Source organism: Aythya marila, assembly GCF_965140915.1.
Source record: "Aythya marila genome assembly, chromosome: 13".
Taxonomy (NCBI): Eukaryota; Metazoa; Chordata; class Aves; order Anseriformes; family Anatidae; genus Aythya; species Aythya marila.
Genome location: NC_139054.1, coordinates 14943248 through 14960649, shown reverse-complemented (window position 1 = coordinate 14960649; position 17402 = coordinate 14943248). Strand labels below are relative to the sequence as shown.

General features: G+C 59.1%; 1 protein-coding gene across 2 annotated transcripts in view; it reads left to right on the top strand.

Moving 5' to 3' along the window:
- Positions 1–17402, top strand: part of MID2 (midline 2) — a 78238-nt gene that overhangs the window by 7944 nt on the left and 52892 nt on the right. The window contains exons 1-2 of one of the 2 annotated variants that reach the window (XM_082770424.1): positions 3282–3350; positions 16307–17028. In XM_082770424.1, the coding sequence (XP_082626550.1) occupies positions 16363–17028 (666 nt within the window). In that variant the 5' untranslated portion in view covers positions 3282–3350; positions 16307–16362. Of the gene's footprint in view, positions 1–3281; positions 3351–16306; positions 17029–17402 lie in introns of those variants that run through there. The other variant, XM_082770425.1, reaches the window with a different exon arrangement.

The following is a 17402-nucleotide window of genomic DNA, read 5'->3' as shown; positions in this document are numbered from 1 at the left end:
TCGATGAGCCCCGGGTAGGTTCCACAAGCCATTTTCTAGGCTTAGAAACCAACTAAAAGGGGGAAAAAAACCCTGGTGGAAGGCCTGTGGAGCTGAACCCATTCAGCCAGCTGAGTAGTTTCACCCTGGAGGCACTGTGGGGGAAGCGAAGGCGTGGCGAAACAAGAAATACAGACTGAGGAACTTGTGAACTCGCGCTTTGTTTTGGTGTATGTGGGGGGGTCCCAGCTGCTGCAGTCCCCTTGGGGCCTTTAAAAACCTATTCCACGAGGAGGTGTTGCTTCAGGTTCCTCTGGCAGCACAGAGGGCAGCACGTGGGCTCTGCTGGCGACCCTGGCTGGGCTGCGTTGTGCAACGCACCCGCCCCGTCTGGGAATGGCGAAGGACTGGGGCTTCTTGCTGCAACGGGAGGGTCTTGAGACACCCAGGAGCTTCAGAAACAAGGAGCAACGCTTGCAGGTGTTGTTGCAGGGTTTCCAGCTCCAGTTGCACATCTCCTCCTGTGCTGGCTCCCAGTGGACGCTTGTCTGAAGTGCTTTGTCCCATCCTTTGGGGGAGCGAGGGAGGGTGGCTGAATCGAGGGAGGAGAAGGAAGCAGACCTGGGGACAAGTCCAGCCTTCTTGGTGTGAGAACGGCCTGGGCTCTCCCCTGCAATGCCTCACCTTCCTCCTGCAGAGCCCTTCCTGGACAGGAGAGAGGAGGGCTCTCCCCAGAGCTGCGTGGCAAGGGCTGTGTTTGCAAATGTTTGCATTGCCTTGGAGCAGAACCGCTTCCCCTGCAGCTCGCTGGGGTGGTGTGAGGACACAAACGTGCCCCTCAAAAATTGGAGATGCTCAGAAGATGGCTTAAAACCCGGCGAGACGGTCCTTGCCTATCAAACCACGTCTCCAAACTCTCTCAAGGTGAAAACTTCCCCTCCTGGGCTCGCAGGAGAGGCAGAAGGATGGGGCTGCTCACCAGCACGCCGTGCTCTCCAGCGGTGTTTGGCGTGCTGCAGGGACAGCTCAGCCCTGCTGCGGGTGCTTCTGCAGGAGGACGCCGAACAATGAAGCCTTAATGAAGCACCCAACACCATCACCAGTTCCTGAAGAGGCGTTGGGCAAGTGGATGTGGAGCCAGAAGAGCCTGTTCTGGGGCAAGTCGGTGAGGCCTGTGGTTTGCTCAGCATGGGAGAGAGCAGAAATTTGGATGAGGCTGTGAAATTCCAAGGTTCAACATGAGGTGGTGCAAAGCATCCACTTCCCGTCCCCGAACCGGAGCCACAGCTCCCTGTGCAGTAGCAAGGAGGAGGAACCGAACGTCTCTGGATAAAGGAGGTGCTAGGGAAACCTAGAAAAAATGAAGTCATCAAAATATAAAAAGAAAACGAGAAGAGATTAATCCAGGGGAATTCATCCATCCCTGCTCATCTCTACAGCTGCCTGCTTTTTGGAAGAGGGATTCTGAAGTTAAAATGATTTCCCCCCCCCCCCCCCCAGTGCTTTCCACTGTGAGAATGGATTTTAGGAGGAGAGTTCTGCTTTATAACTGTTAGTTATGCACTAGGCTCCCCAGGCATGCGACACAATTTAAGGACCTTCATTCCCCCTTTGCGATACATGGATGCTAACGCCTTGGGCAGTGCAGTCGTGATTCCCTTGGTCCCAGCAGCACGCAGGGTGCAAAAACCAAGCCAGCCCGTGATCGAAACGCATGGGTCCTCCTGGAAAGGGTGTTGAGTACTTCTTCACCTCTCCAAAACACCTCTGTGGGCGGATGGAGATGATCTCCCCACCCCTAATGAACATGACTCACTCTGGAGTGGTTAGCGCATTAACATAAAGAGCTCTACCCTCCCGCTGCCCTGCTTGCTCAATTAAAGTGTCATTTGAACCCCATCCCTCCTGTGTTTTGAACACACGCACATGCACAACAAGGCTGCGGTGGCGGCTGTTTGCCCAAGGTCACCTCTGACACCTCCAGCTTTCATCCAGGGGCCCGGCTGATCCCAGCGCGCATGGAGCTGGGAGCAGCGCTGGCGTCTCCCGGGGAGCTCTTAGGAAAACTGATCGGGGGCTTAAATAAATAAAACGAGAAATAAATACTCCCGGCGCTGAGCTGCGGTCTGGCGGGGCCCGCTGGCTGATACCTGCAGAGCAGCAGTGGTGCTTTCCTGTGGTCTCCAGCCATCTGCTGGTTGCTCGCGGCCTCATTTCTCCCGCAGCCTGATGTGCCTGCTCGGGGGGCTGCACATCTGTGCCGCTGTCTTTGCTGCTTCGGTGCGGGCACAGCTTAAATCTGGCCCTGGCTACCTGCTGGTGGCCCTCAGCTCAGGAAAGGGGGGTTTGATTTCTCCTCAGCCCAGCAAAGGAGGGTCGGGCTCTGACCTGGCTGCTTGCTCTCTGCACAGATGCACGCGACAGGGATGGGTCCCGGGGCAGCTGTGAGTTATGTGACTTGGCCGTGGCCGCACCGGCTGCGTTTTTGCTGCCAGGAAAACGGAGATTGGGTTTAGCGCCGAATAAGCGGTGCGCGTTACCCACCCCGCTGTCAGATCCTCCCGCAGGCAGGGTTTGCAGCTGCTCGGCGGGGTGCAGGGGGTGCGAGCCTGGCAGTGACCTCCCTGGGAATGGCCCAGCGGGTGGGTGCTGTGTGCTGAGGGCTGGCTGCATGGGCCCAGCCCGTGCGTGTGCGAGCAAAGGGTGGAGAATGGAGGATTCGTGGCTAAATATGCGGCGAAATGGCTCTGACGCCCAAAGCTCCCTCCTAGCCCACGTGCAGGAGCACCAGGAGGCCTTTTCCCTCCTGTTTATTTTAAAGAGGCGCTCTGGGCTGCCTTTGAACGCAGACAACCCGTGCGGCACATCCCCGGGAACGCATCGCATTGCCGCGTCCCCCTTTCTCCCTGCCCTTTGCACCCGCACCCGCACCCCTCCCGCAGCAGCGCAGCCCCCCAGGAGCCCCCTGCAGCCCCCCACGAGCCCCCCAAGCCCCCCAAGCCCCTCCCGGAGCCCCCCACCCCCCCCATACAGCCCCTCTCCAACCCCCGCAGCCCCATCCCTGCGCGCAACCGAGCGCAGAGCGGGGTCCCCCCAGGGCTCCCAGCTGCCGGTAACGGGAGGAAGGGGCTCGGTGCGGGGCTCGGTGCGGGGTTTGGTACCGGGGCTCGGTGCCTCCCGGAGCCGCCTCACCTGCGGCGGGGCGGGGAGGGGCAGCGGCGGCGGCGGCGGCCGGGGGAGGGCTCGGGAGCTCGGCGCCGCCTCCCCGCGCTCCGCTGCCGCCCGCCCGCCGCCGTCTCCCCCGCGCCGCCGCCGCCGCCGCCGCCTCCAAGATGCCCGGGCAGCGGCGGGGAGGCTGCCGCAGCCCGCTGGTAAGGCAGAGCGGCACCGGGAGGGGGGTACCGGGGACATGGGGGGGCTTGGCACACCGGGAGAGGGGTGCCGGGCTTTTGGGGAGGGGGCCCCGAGGTTCTGGGGGGGCCCCCGGTGGCGGCTTCTCCTCCGTTCCGTGCCCCCCCGCCGGATCCCTCCGGCGCCGGGGCGGTTCCGTGCGCCCATCCCGGCTCTTTTCGGTTCCGTGTGTGTGTGGGGGGGTCTCTCTGGGTCCTACCACCCCCTCTCCCACCCCACCCGGGCTTTTTTCCTTTCCTTTTCTCCGAGCCCGGGGGGTTCCCGTGAAGTCCCCGGCAGCAGCCCGCTGCCTCTCGCCCCGCCGGGGCTCTGGAGAGGTGGAGGGGGGGGGGGGAGAAAGTTGCAGTGGAAGTTACACGAGCTCGAGAGGCGGGGGGGTGCGTGGGCCCCGTCCCGAGTGGGGTCCCCCCCGGGGGTCGCCGAGGGTTCGGGGGCTTCCGCAGGAAGGGGAGCGTTGGGCTTTTTTATCCCCCCCGCGGTGAATAGGGGGGGGAAAACTGGCTGCAAAATACTAGGGTGGGCTCGGACCCGAGGGTTTTTTTTTCCGTTCCTGGAAAACCGGCTGGGAAAAGGGGAAGGAGCGAGGAGGAGGAGGAGGCAGAAGGAAACGGCAGCGGCAGGAGCGGCTGCGGGGATCCGGGCAGGTGGTGCTGGTGTCGCTCCAGAGCCCTGGGTGTTGCCGGCGCTTTCCGAGCGCTCCGAGCCGGGTCTGTGCCCTGCGGAGCCTTCTGCGGCAGCGGGGGAAAGCAGCGCACGCACACCGTGGCCGGAAAGTTGCGCTGCCTGTTTTGTAAACGTCGCTTTAAAAAAATAATAATAATAAATAAAAAAAAGAAATTAAGCGTGCGATGGATTCCCACCCTGGAAGGACGTGCTTGTGTGCGCTGCTGGCGCGGGTACAGCTTGGGTGCCAGCAGCTTGCGTGGCGTTAGGCACACGTGTGGAGGTAGCCTGGGTTTGCAGGCAGGGTGGGAGCATCCTTGGGACCGCTGGAGACGCGTTAATGCCTCCTGGTTAATTTTAACGCAGGGTTGCCCTCCGTTTTGGGGAGGGAGAGGTGGGTTTTGAAGCCAGCGCTTGGGGTTTTATCCCGAATTTTGGAGTTGGATTCAGAGCGGGTCGCTCTGCAGGCAGAGGTCGGGGCTGCTGGATAATTTGGAGAGAAGCCTTTTGGGGGTTGTGGGGTTTTATTTTTTTTTGGAGCCTGTTACATCTCGAGTCGGCTCCCGTTGGTGAGATGTGCTGGGTAAAGGGGGGAGGCTGAAGCGGGGATGCCGTAACCTGGACTTTGCGGGGTGCCCACGGCCATTCCCCTCCGTGAGGCTGAGGAGTGGTGTGGCTGTTCCTTGGGAGGGGGTTACCGCTCCCAATAGCGTACCCGCCGTCACTCGCCTCTAGTTTAGGCTGGTGGCCCCCTTCTGGGGGCATTTCAGGAGGGTTTGTGGGTGCTTGGGAGCAGGATTTGGGTGCCCCAGGGTTGGCACAGAGCTTGGCTTGCTCCCCAGCCCTTTACAGCATCCTCCTCGGCAGGAGCAAGCAGGCTCAGGATCTGGCCTCCTCCCCGCAGCTCCAGCAGGGCTTGAACCTGTGCTCGCCGGGTGCCCAGATCACGTTGGCTCTTTCTGGATTTTCTTCCTCCAGAAAACAAGCGCGTGCTGCTGCTTAATGAGAGCCTGCCTTCACCCTCGTCTTTTTTTTTTTCTTTTTTTTTTGCCAATGAGCCTCTCTGATTAACACGGCAGGGAGGCCCGACGAGCAGCCTCCCTCTGCTACCGCCTCCAGCCTGGGCTGCCCAAAATGCCAGGGCCCAGAGGTCAGCGGCGGGGACAAAGCCGTGCCTGTGCGCGGCCGAAAGCTGCCCCGTGCCCTGCGAGGGCGGTGGGGCTCTGGCACGGGGGGAGCATCTCGCCCTCAGATCCCACACTGCCTTCCTGGTTTCTTGTGGTGTTTTTTTTTTTTTTTTTTGTTTTGTTTTTTTTTTTACATGCAGCTGCTTGCAAACATCGCGGTAACTCTTGCCAGTGGGACGTGCCTCCTGTCCGGGATGGTGCCGGCACCGTTTTTGCGTCCTCGAAGGGGAGCTGGGGGCTGGTAGCAGGGGGACCCCAGTAGCTCCATTGGCTCTTGTGGGCTCTGGCAGCTCCCCGCCGCTGCTGGGCAGCAGCATAAGAGCCTTTTGTGCCGCTGGATACGCTGCCCTTTCTCAGGAAATCGCCTATTGTGCAGGCTGGAGGCTCCGGCTGTCTGTCTGTCCCTCCCCGAGCAAGCAAACCCAGGGAGCCCAAAGGCCAAGGGACATCCCCCCACCACCCTTTCCCCCACTCCCCTCTCGCCTTTGAGTCCTCCTCATATCTGAGTCCCCTTCCCTGGGCAGGGATGCTCGCGGGGACCTCTGCTCGCTGGAGCCTCGCGGGTGCCCAGGGTGCGGGGAGCCTCTGTCCCCGGTGTCCCCTGGTGTCACCGGGTGCAGGGGATGTGGCGCAGGTGCCATCGCTGTCCTCCGGTGCACACAGCTTGGAAAAAGCCTGGCGTGCTCCGCAGATCCAGGGCTGCCTCCCTCGGACTCTCCAGGCCTGTTCCGGGGCTGCGTGGATGCGGGCGAGTCTTTTACACTGAAGTGGAAGCGGCGTGCGGGGTCCGGAGGGTGGCTCCCGATGGAAGCCGTGTTTATTGTTGAAAACTGCGCCGGCTGGGATGCGGCCAAGCAGAGGAGCGTGCTCGGAGCCAGCTGCAAAGCAACCTGTCCTGGTGCATGGACGTCTGCTCTTCCCCAGACACGTCTCGGCAAATGCTGCCGCTGCTCTGGTTTTAGTTCTTTTTGTTTGCTTGCTTGCTTTGTGGTTTCTTTTTTATTTCTAAATTTATTTAAATTTTGATTTTGTTTACAGCTGTTGCAGTGTTGGGTGCTGCAAGCTCTCAGCTCTCAAAACTCTTTTTTTTTTTTCTTTTTTTTTTTTTTTTTTTTTTTTCTGTCTCTCTGGGCCCTCTGCTTGAGAGAAAAAGGTGAAAACCTAGCGGGCTGTGAAAAGCCAGGATAAGAAATAATCGGAAGCCTGCCACGTTGGTGCGAAGCAGGGCACATCCAGAGGATGCTGTCTGCAGGCCTCGTAAGAAAGTGCCCAGCAGGGTTGTTTGCCAGCTCCGTGCACGAGCAGCCCGCCATGCACCAGGAGCAGCGAGGCTTGCCGGCTTCCCGCGACGTGGGTTGGGATTGTGAAATGAAAGGGTCCCTGTGCCTCTGCAGAATATCATTACTATTATTTATTACTGGAATTTGCGTCTAACCGGGAAATTAATTGCTAGGTCTGTTTGTTTGTGTCTCATTTTGCAGGCACGGGAGCTAGCCCGCTCTGGGGTAATGGCCTAGAAATTAAATTTCATTTTAATATGCAAACCCAATTTTGAGTTGATCGACCAAAGGGGGGAAAATTAACTTCAGACAGCAGGCAGAGATCTTTATGAAGCCGAGCTGGAGCGCAGCGTCGTAAATGTGAGCTGGCCCAAGATCTGTGTGGGAGCAGAGAGGACAGATGCGTGTACACATCCATGCGTGTGCGCAGGGTGCAGCTGGGCAGCACCCTTAGCGGTGTGTCAGAGGTGATGTGGAATAAACAAGCTTTTGGTTTTCCAAAAGGCCACGAAACCACACGGTTAAGGGACGGGCTGGGCTTCTCCATGGCTGGGTGGAGGCTCAGGTTGCTGCCCACAGGCTCCCATGGCTTTGCTGTTGAGTGCTGACGCTGGTCGCTGCCCTGGTGCCGTGGCTCTGGATGGGACAACTGCACCTTCTCTTACTACTTCTGGTAGTGGAATCTCATGCAAGAAAATCCTTGTTTTTGTTGTGAGATTGATCAAACGCTGGCACAGGCTTGCCAGAGAGGTTGTGGAGTCTCTGCTTAGGGAGATGTTGAATACCAGGTCCTGGGCAGCCTGCTGGAGGTGCCCCTGTGCAGGCAGGGCTGGGACCCCATCTCCTGGGCTCCCCGCAGGTCCATCAGGGAGCTGATGTCCCTGCTTGTCACCTTGGAGGATTTAGTGGCAAGAGGCCTACAGGTGATTTCTCTCCTCGGGGCGGTTTGCTGGGACCTGGTGCAGCCTGGACACTTCAGCTGATGGAGCAGTGCCACGGTGAGCAGAGTGCGGTGCCGGGTGGAGCCGGGCTGAGAGACACGCTGGTGTCAGACTGGTGGTGTGATGGAAGCCTCCGAATGGAAAATGTTCCCAGAGTCAAGAGCACATCCGTGGGAGGGTGGCCAAGACGCTGACCTTTGCCACTTGGGTGTCTGCAGGGTGCTCCAGCCACCAGGACAGCTCTGAGCCGCTGCCCAGCTGTGCTGGCTCGGGCTGCGTGAAGGCGTTTAATTCTCTTAAAGCACCTGATACCTTCTCAAAACCGGCACTCGAGTTCCTCCAGCGGCGCGTCCCGCAGCGCGGATCCCACCCGGCTCCCAGACTCCACTGGCACGGCCACGAGCTTCAGCAGTGCAGGAGAGGGAGCCAAAAACAATTGCGTTTGTTTAGCAAACTCACCCCGACGTCTCCTGGCTCGCGCTTTGCATCACGGTATGGCCGCGGCATGCTGGGACCTGGCCTCGGCTCTCCCCGCCGATGCCTCTGCCTGCCTGCCCCGTTCCTGTTCCCCCTCCCAGGAACGTGCTCCGATCTGTGCTTGGAGGCTTTCCCTGGCTGCGGGCGGCTCCGACGCTCGCTGCACGGCGCCAGGAGCGGTTGCGTGCCTGTAGGCAGGAGGAACGGGCTGGGCCGTGTCTTGCAGGAGGGTGCTGAGCATCTCGGGGGCTTCTCGGGGCTGAGCATCCTCTTCCTCCGTGGTGGGCAGGTTGGCGATGCCCTCCAGGGTCTCCGCTGGCCCCATGAGCACACCTGAGCTTTCCCAGAGCCCCTGCCTCACCTTTCAAGCTTGCTTTCCTCCTGGGAAATCCATTTCTTGATTAGCGTGGGCTATTCCTGCGCCTCCTGCCATCTCTCCGGGCATCGAGGAGAGCTGTGTGTGAAGTCTGCAAGGAGGCACCAAGTTCCCGAGTGTTTGCACGGGGAGCACAAAGCGCAAAGGATGCTGCAGCTTCTGCTGCTGGTAGCCCCGGCGCATGCCCAAGCCCAAGCTCCGTGTCTGGGATTTCCGTGTGCCAGCTGTGAAAAACTGCCTGTAATGTGAAACTGGAGGTAATTAGTGAGGAAAATAAGTTGCGCTGGTCTTTGACTTCATTACATGTTGGAGAAAGGGATCCCAGCTTCTGGTTGTCATCGGAGGTTGCTTTTTCGGGTGCTGGCTGCTGTGCCTTTTTGGCCCCATGCCTCCGTGTGTGACACGTTTGCATTTTTCTGGCATGAAGTATGTAGCCTTTTTTTTTTTTTTTTTCTCCCATCCCTTTTATCTGATTGCTGAAGTCATTAGGCAGAGAATTGCATCTAAGGAGAGCTGAAAGGGACGGCGGTGGGGACGTGCCAAGCCAACCCCAGCTGCCGTGGGGACGCGTGGAGGTGACGGGTGGGATGCAGCCTGTGGTGGGCTGGGGGCAGCAGGTCAGAGAGCTTTGCTGGGCCTTTCACCGAAATCATCGTGCCCGTGCACCCCGCGGGCATCTGGAAATCTGGCTCGTGCACAGAGCGCTGCCACGGGGTAGGTGTAGCAGAAGGCTCCAAGGAGCTGTCATGGTTTGAAAACAAGCCTCGATTTGCCCATCTCCGAAAAGATGGGGTGGGGACCGAGCGTCGTCCTCCCCACCAGAGCCTGGGAAGGACTGAAGCGACCTTCATCCGTCTGCATCCACCATCTTCTGCTGGGGGCAGCCCCAAATGCTTGGGCTTCTGTGTCCCGTGTGAGCCAGCCCTTGGGTTCAGTTGCACCAGTCTGGGTGCCTCTTCCTGCCCATGGTGGGGTGGGAGGGTGTGAAAGCCCAAAATATCTCCTACCTGCATTGTTTCTGCATGGGGGATTACTGCTAATTATTCCCCATTGTCTGCAGTTCCTGCAGGAAGCCTTGTTTATCTTACCCGTTTAGCCAGGAATGCAACCCCAAGGAGCCCACGAGGATATATTTAAACTCGCACAACCCAGCACAATAGCCTTTGAATTTCCCGACTCCGTGGCATCCGTCGTGAGCGCAGCCTCGTTGCATCCGGGCGTCGCGTTTGGTGGTTTTTGGGGTTTGGATGCTGGACCGAGCAGCCCGGCCCCGGCCGGGGTTGGAGCGTGCAGCCGGTAATTAGCGGCGCACGAGGCCGTGGGCGTTGCGTGGGGCGGGATGGCTGCAGGAGGCTTCGAGCAGCGGCTCTGGGAGCGTGTGCTGGGCACAAAATGGAGCTGAAGCGACGCTGCTTGGGGCTCACACCTCCCCGGGCATGTGTCGGGGGTCCTTGGGGATGCACCACGGCCCTCAGCTGGCTGTGAGGGTGCTGGAAACCTTGATGATGGGGGTGCAGCAGGGCTGTGCCCGCTGGCACTGCGCCTTGGTTGGGGTGGGCAAAAGCGCTTCTACGGGGGCTTCACATGAGCAGGAGGGCCCCAATTCCCTTTCGTGGGGTGATGTTTGAGAGCTGCTGGCTCCTGTTGAACTAAAGCAGAGCAAATTGGACAGCACGAAGGCAGGGAACTGGGAGGAGAAGCTCCGTCGGGCAGAGCGCAGGACGGCTCGAGGGGGCTGCACGTGCCTGCTCTGTGGCTGGCACTGCTCCAAAGCAAAGTGGGGAAAATGCCCGCTGTGACGGAATAACCGACCTGATAAATGCTCCTCGAAATGCGATCTGTCTTAATTATGCCTCAGCGTTAAGGTTCCTCCGGTAGCAGCCTCGATGTTTGCAGGGCACGAGGGTCCCTGGGGAGCTCCGGTGTGGGCTGGCTCCTCGCCACGCGCTGGTTGCTTGGAGCAGATGCGTTGAGTGGTGGCAAACATTGCCTTCCTTCTTCAGAGCCTGCTCTGGGACACCCAGGAGCCCCAAGGCTCTGCTGAGCTCCTCTGCCTTGCTTCTGGTCTAGTGGGGGCTTTCACAGCACCGCATCGGCCGGGTGTGTGCCTGCAGCAGCTCTTTGCAGGGCTGGATGTGTCCCCTGCACCCTGGATATCTCCATGCAGTGTCCATCCTGGGGCTAAAAACCATGGCTTGCTCTTTTTTTTTTTTTTTTATATAAACCACGGCATTTGCAGCCGTGCCCTCCCCTTGTCCTTGTGGAGCCAGAGCCCTCTGGCTGCCTGCGGGGACGTGGCTGGGCTCGAGCTGCATTGCAGGCTGCCTGGTGAAGAGGGAAGGGATGCAGCAGCGCTGGAGGGGGACACCAGCTCACCCCGAGCTGGGCGCTGCAGCGAGGAGCTGGCCCTGCATCCCCCGGGGCTGGAAGAACCGGGGCTGGCTGCCGTGAGACTCCTCCGATGGGCGTCCACGCGGGTGTACTTCTCGCAGACAGGGTACTGTGTTTCCACCAGGGTGAGCTTTAATTAAAACGATGAGTGAGCAAGCGGGGTTTAGCTTCCAGAGCGGCTGGAAGCGCTGGGCTGTGAAGGGGAATGGCATCGGGCAAGGGCTGGGAGGAGAGCAAACAGCTTTGGGACGGGTGATGGACGGAGGGAACGCGGCGAGACCTTGGGCAGGGGGGTCTGGGGCAGAGGAGAGATGCCCTGCGCCTTCCTGCACCAGCCAGGCTGTGGGGGAAGCATCAAATGTGTGTCTGCTGGGGCTGGGAAGCAAACTGCAGGAAGCCCAGCCCGGCCCTGCATGCTGCAAACTCCAAGCCCCGGCTTTTTTGGGAGCCATGGGTGCTGTGCGTGCTTGTCACCTGGCTGGGCAGGGCACGGTGCCTCGCATGCATCTCTTAGCCAGGCAGGGTTTGTAGGAGATGGGTAAAATCCTCCCTGTGACCAGAGGGGTGCAAGCAGAGAAGAAAGGGATGAGCTCTGCTGTTTGCTGCTCAGAGGTCCCGAAGGTGACCGAGGTCTCTGCCCTTTGGCCGAGCACCTTTGTGCCGTGGGGTTGCCCATGGCGAGCCCCACAAAGCTGCTGCTGGGCTTGTCCGAGAGGCGAGCGCTGCTGTGAAGTGCTCAGCTCCACCAGGGGAGCTCTGCCATGGATGCTGGTGTGCTTGGATGCTTCCAGCACCTCCCCAAAATCCCCCCCTTGGTGTGCTGCAGGGCTGGCACCTGATGCCGCTGGGCACGGAGCGCAGCTCGGGGGCTTCCTCGGTGACAAGTTGTGCTGGCGTGACCTACTTACAGCAACAACAAAACCTCCGTGCCCCGAGCAGGGCAGGCAAACACGGTGCTAGCAGCTGAGGGCTGGGCACGGCGCCCTCCCCGTGTCCCGTGTTCCAGCAGGAGGATGGCTTCTGCGCTCCCCTCCGGCTGGCTGCAGGTGGAGCGAGCTCGTTCCATCGCCATGGGGCCGATCGATGTGTGCACAGCTGCAGAAACGTCGCTGGGTGTGTAAAATAATGGGAAACACCGAGGATGAGGTAACAGGAAGGATGGCGGGGTGTGCTGTGGGGAGGACAGGGGGGAGCCTGGCACGGGGAGGGCTTCTTCGTGCCTGGGGGAGCCACAGAAATCCATGGAGGTGACCGGTGTGGAGGCTCGTGGAGCTGCCTGATGAATGGAGGCGTGTTATGGGGTAGGAAAGAGGGAAAAAGAGGGAAAACCCCAAAGGGAGTAGCCTGGGGGCAGCATGGGGAGGATGGGAGCGATGCACAGCAGGACGTGCCTGACCCGTGATGCTAACGGGGCTGGGCCCTCATCTCTGCCACCAAGTCTTCTGTGGAGTTGCACGTTGGGAAAGCCCCCATTTTTAGGATGGGGGAGCAAAGGAAAACAACCCCGAGGAGCAGGGGAGGCTGCTGAAGGCGTCAGAGCTTGTCCCAGCCCCGGCCTCACCGGGGAGAAGCTCGGGAGGAGAAGGATGCTGGGAGCGGATCCGTTTCATCAGCCAGGATGACGGAGGCAGAGATGGAGACAAAACTCCCCAGGGGAATGAAAGCAGCGTGCAACTGGAGAAATTAAAGAGCAACAAATCACCGGCACCCGGTGGGCTCCAACCAGCTCGCTGGGAGGAACTCGACAATGAAGCAGCTGAACTGCCAGCAGAAAGTAATCTCTCGTTAGAAGCAAGTGCTGCTCGGGAGCGCAGCCTCTTCTGCTCCGTCTTTAATTTAGGGAGGCACAAGGACAACTGTGGGAATTACAGACCAGTGAGCTTTATTTCAGCACCGAGTAAATTGGCTGAGAAAATAATTAAAGCTCATGTGGAAATGCCTGTGCTTCAGCGTGACGGATTAAGGACAACAAAGCGTGACTTTTACACAGGAAATTCAGTTGTTTTTTCCTTTCCTTTTTTTTTTATTTTTTATTTTTTTTTTCTCCCTTCCTTCAGCATTGCAATAAAGTGATCGGGGAGAGCAGTTGGGAGACGAACTGAGCTATTGAGGAAGCAGCTGAGGCAGGAGCCGTGGGAGGAAGGGCCGGATCCTGCCCGATGCTGGCAGATGGGCTGCGAGGAGGACCCGGCGGCGAGGTGCGCGCCGCTTGAGCTGGAAATTTCGTGGTGAACGAAATTTCCCAAGGCTGCAAGCCAAGCACGTAAAAATTAGGTAACGCTAGGTGCAAATTGCCTGGATGAGCCTGATTGCCTCCCCCTCTCTCTCTCTCTCTCTCTCTGCTTTGAGTATCTTCGTTAGGAAGCTGTCGCTAATTACACGGTGATTGGCTGTTGTTACTGGCAGGAGTCCTGGTTCTCCGGGGGCAGAGCTGTCCCAGGGCAAATTTTGGGGAGCGCATGGCTGCTCCCCAACTTGCCGGGCTAGGGGGAGCAAAGGGGCTCCCCCTGCCCCCCGTCTGCATCCACTGCCCCCCAAATTGGATGCGGCCACGGTGCTGGACGGGGATTTTGATTCTTCCTGAGGCTGAACCGTGGTCCAATTCCCAGCTCGTTTTCCCGAGGACAACAAAAAGCGCAAAGACAACTGCTGCCCAGATTTTATATCCTGCTGTCACGGAGCCAATTAAGGAAAGGGTTGCCATATTTTTTATTTATTTATTTATGTATTTTACATAAGGGTGGAACAGCAGAGCGGATTTTTTTAAGGCTTGTTCTTGGAAGCAGCTGAGCAATCCTGGCTGAAGTTTTCCTTGGGGGGGGGAGAAGAAAAAAAATAAAGCTTGGTATGGAAAATATCAGCCTGAGGAGCCTGTGCTTCCCCAGACTGTGAGCACTGGAAAGCAGGTCTGGAAAGGAAGGGCAGTTTGGTTTTGGTACCCATAGCCCAGGGACAGCACGGTGTGGACGTGTGAGAGCTTTCTTACACCGGGGATCAAGGGAAAAGCATGGGCAGAAGGAGCTGAGGGGACTCAGGGCTGTCCAAACACGGTCGGAGGAACACATCCTTGTGTTGCTAACAGAGCACCTGTGAGCTTCACGTGGGACTTGGGCTCGACCCCGAGGCTGTAAATATGATGCCTCGTGAGAGGCGATGGGGGCACCTTTGCGTCAGGCGCTCCTGAATGCTGTTTGCTGGTACCCCACGTGTCCGCAGGGCTCGTGCCACCGGGACACGGGTTTGAGGGGCTGCCACGGGCTGGGATGAGCACATGGGGACGTGTGACACAGTGACGTGAGCCGGGAGGACGCTGCCAGCCCAGCCTTGTCACACCACAGGAGAAACGCGTGGTGCCCGCCTTGTCCTCAGGGGCCGGCTGACCCTCGGGCACGCATGACGTGGGGCTGTTTGTAAACCGTGTTAACTTCCACGGGTCTTTAACATTTATTTCGGGAGTTAATTACTGTAAACAAAGCAGCTTTAAATCTAATCAGCTATTCCTTGTGCCACGTTGGTCCCGGACATCAAAGTGAACATCAAAGCGAGAGGCATGAAAGGCTTCGAAGGCAGCGCCGCCCGGCTCGCCCAGGTGCATCTCCCCAAGAGCTCCCCGGTCTGTGTCACACAGCCCTGTTTGTGGGGCTCCTTCCAGTTATCGCAGATCTGAAGGATGTTGTCCTGTTGAGGAAAACAAGATTACCATAAGAATAGCCACCAGGAACAAAGCGAAGAGCTGTTTCAACTTGTTTTTGTTTGTTTGAATGTATTTTTGGTGGCTCATCAGTGAGGATGCTGTGCTCAGCCTGGAGTGTCCCAGCAAAACAAGGGACAAACCCCGACTCCGAGGTGTTTTGTAACATCCTGATGTGGGTGAGCACACATTTGGGCAGGCCTTGCTAAGGTTGTGAGCTCTTGGAGCAACCCGGGACGGGCAGAGTTGTTGGGGAGCGATGCAGCAGCACCTGGTGCAGCAAGGTGGGAGATGCCGTGTACCTTGGTGAGCTGTGGCGGGGGCTGTAGCTTGAATTTGGGATCTTTGAGCTCTTAGAGGTGGGACAGAAGTGTGCAGAGGGAAGGAGAGCTCTGAAGAAGCCAGGGTGGCCAGGTTAAGGGAGGCTGAGAGCGTGCATTTTCTCCTGGGTGGTTTCTTGCCGGCTTCTTGTTTTAATTGAAAATCAAAAGCTTGTGGCTGGAGAGACTTCCCGACATCCCACAGGCAATCTCCCTCAGAGGTGTCCCACTCTCCAGAGGCACCTCGCCGTGAATTTTGGCCAGAAATCCCCTGGCTGGCCTGCCCCTTCTGTGCATCCTCGGCTGCAGTTTGCATTTTCTGCTGCGGAGCATCCCCCGGCAGCCGCAGCGCCTGCTCCCCCTGCCGCTTCCCACCTAATTAAGCGCTGCCTCTCATTTGCAGAAGACGTTTCCGGGCTGGTGTCAACCCGGAGCACTCGCATGCTAATTTCGAGCAGCGAGCGGGCTCCTCGAGCGCGTTCCTGCACCGCGGGGAAGCAGCGGGGCCGGATAATTGATTGCAGTTTCACCAGAGGCACGGGCCGCTCGCCTCTAACGCGGAGCAGACCCGGAGGAAGCCCACCGCCGTGCCCCTCCTTGCTAATTAGTCTTCGCTACTGCGTGCGGCTGCGGCGGAGCTGGGGGGGGGGGAAAGCGTGTGGTTTCTCCTGGTAGCTGTCAGGCTGTCGTTCCCTTCCACGTGCAAGCTTGCATTTCGGGGAGGGGTGTGCGGCGCGCTGCTGCGGGCTCGCTCCCTCCTGCGTGGAGAGGCAGCTGCGGAAGGGACTCGGTGCTTTGTGAAACCAGAGCTGCTCATTGTCCTGGGTATTGGCAGTGGCTTTAGGTGCTTGAAAGGAGCCCGTGTCAAGCCTTGAGCTCGTTTTCCCCAGCTGGAGCTGATTTGGGCATCCCTGGTTTGCAGTAGAGGACAGCTGAGGTCTGGGCACGTACAGCCTGTAATTTGGCTGGTCTTCTTTCCTCTCTCCTACAAACAGGCGGCCAGGGGAAATCTGGGAGCAGGACAGTGCGCTAGACCTCCTGACCTGCTTTACTCAGAGTTTCCTGGATGTGATTCACCTCTTCCCCTTCCCCAAAAAGAGCAGGGACGGTGCAGACACAGAGGGGTTGTTTGGAGGCTTGGTTTTGCCCTTGCAGAGCCCTTAGATGTGGGAAACCAGCACGGCCTCCAGTTCCTCTCTTTGGCAATGCTTGCTAGAAGCAGCATGAAATCGTGTGGTTTCTCCCATGTTTTCTCTCGGCCTTGCTGTCCCAGTTGTCTTCCCAGGCTGGGGTGGGAGGTGGCAGAGAGGAGCTTGCTGCAGCCCCTCCATCCCCTCCCAGCACAGCTATTGTCCTGCAGAGTTCCCAGATGCCAGTTAGGGTCTGGACGTGGTGGTGGGACATAGGAGCCCAGTCAGGCTGTAGGAGCCACATCAGGGTGCAAAGAGCCACGGGGTGCAACGAGCTGGGTGTTTCTGACATCCCCATGTGCCTGTTCCCAAAGGGAAGGACCTGCCCTGCCCGGCTTTGCTGCCCCAGCCCACGTAGCTGCTGTCTCACACCGTGCCTCTCTGCTCTCCTCCCCGCCAGGTCACCGACCAGCTTCCTGAGATTCTGACGCTGGATCGGGATCGTTTTAACTAAAGATGGAAACACTGGAGTCCGAATTGACCTGCCCAATCTGCCTGGAGTTATTCGAAGACCCTCTCCTGCTGCCCTGCGCCCACAGCCTCTGCTTCAGCTGCGCCCACCGCATCCTGGTGTCCAGCTGCTCCTCCAGCGAGTCCATCGAGCCCATCACCGCCTTCCAGTGCCCCACCTGCCGCTATGTCATCTCCCTCAACCACCGGGGCCTGGAGGGCCTCAAGAGGAATGTGACGCTGCAGAACATCATCGACCGCTTCCAGAAGGCGTCGCTGAGCGGCCCCAACTCCCCCAGCGAGAGCCGCCGCGAGAGGACGTACCGCAACAGCCCTACCATGTCCGTGGCCGGCGAGAGGATCGCCTGCCAGTTCTGTGAGCAGGACCCGCCGCGGGACGCCGTCAAGACGTGCATCACCTGCGAGGTGTCCTACTGCGACCGCTGCCTGCGGGCCACCCACCCCAACAAGAAGCCCTTCACCAGCCACCGCCTGGTGGAGCCCGTGCCCGACGCGCACTTCCGAGGACTCACCTGCCTGGAGCACGAGAACGAGAAGGTGAACATGTACTGTGTGGCTGACGACCAGCTCATCTGTGCCTTATGTAAACTGGTGGGCCGCCACCGGGACCACCAAGTGGCATCCCTCAGTGATCGCTTTGAGAAGCTCAAGGTAAGCACCAAGGGCGTCCTCGGGCCAGGGCGCACCAGGGAGCTTCGTGGCGGAGAACCGGTGCTGGCTGCAGGGTGCTCTGGTGGCACGTCTTTTAAGCCAAGCAGGGCTGTGGGCTGGAGGATGGGGTCCATGCGCTCATCCAGGCCCTTTTGCATTTCCTTGGGCTCCTTTCAGCGTGCTCAAGGCCTGGGGACTGCAGTGCATGGGGAGCCTCCTGCTGTTCGTGGGCCTCCCCTGCCTGCAAACTGGTGCTGCAGGAAGCGCTGCGGGCACCGCCTCCGTGTCCTCCTTGGTACAGCTTCCCCAGTCCTCTGTACTGCTCTGGGACGCAGGGATGGAGCTTCCCTCTCCTGCCCATGCGCCCTAACCTC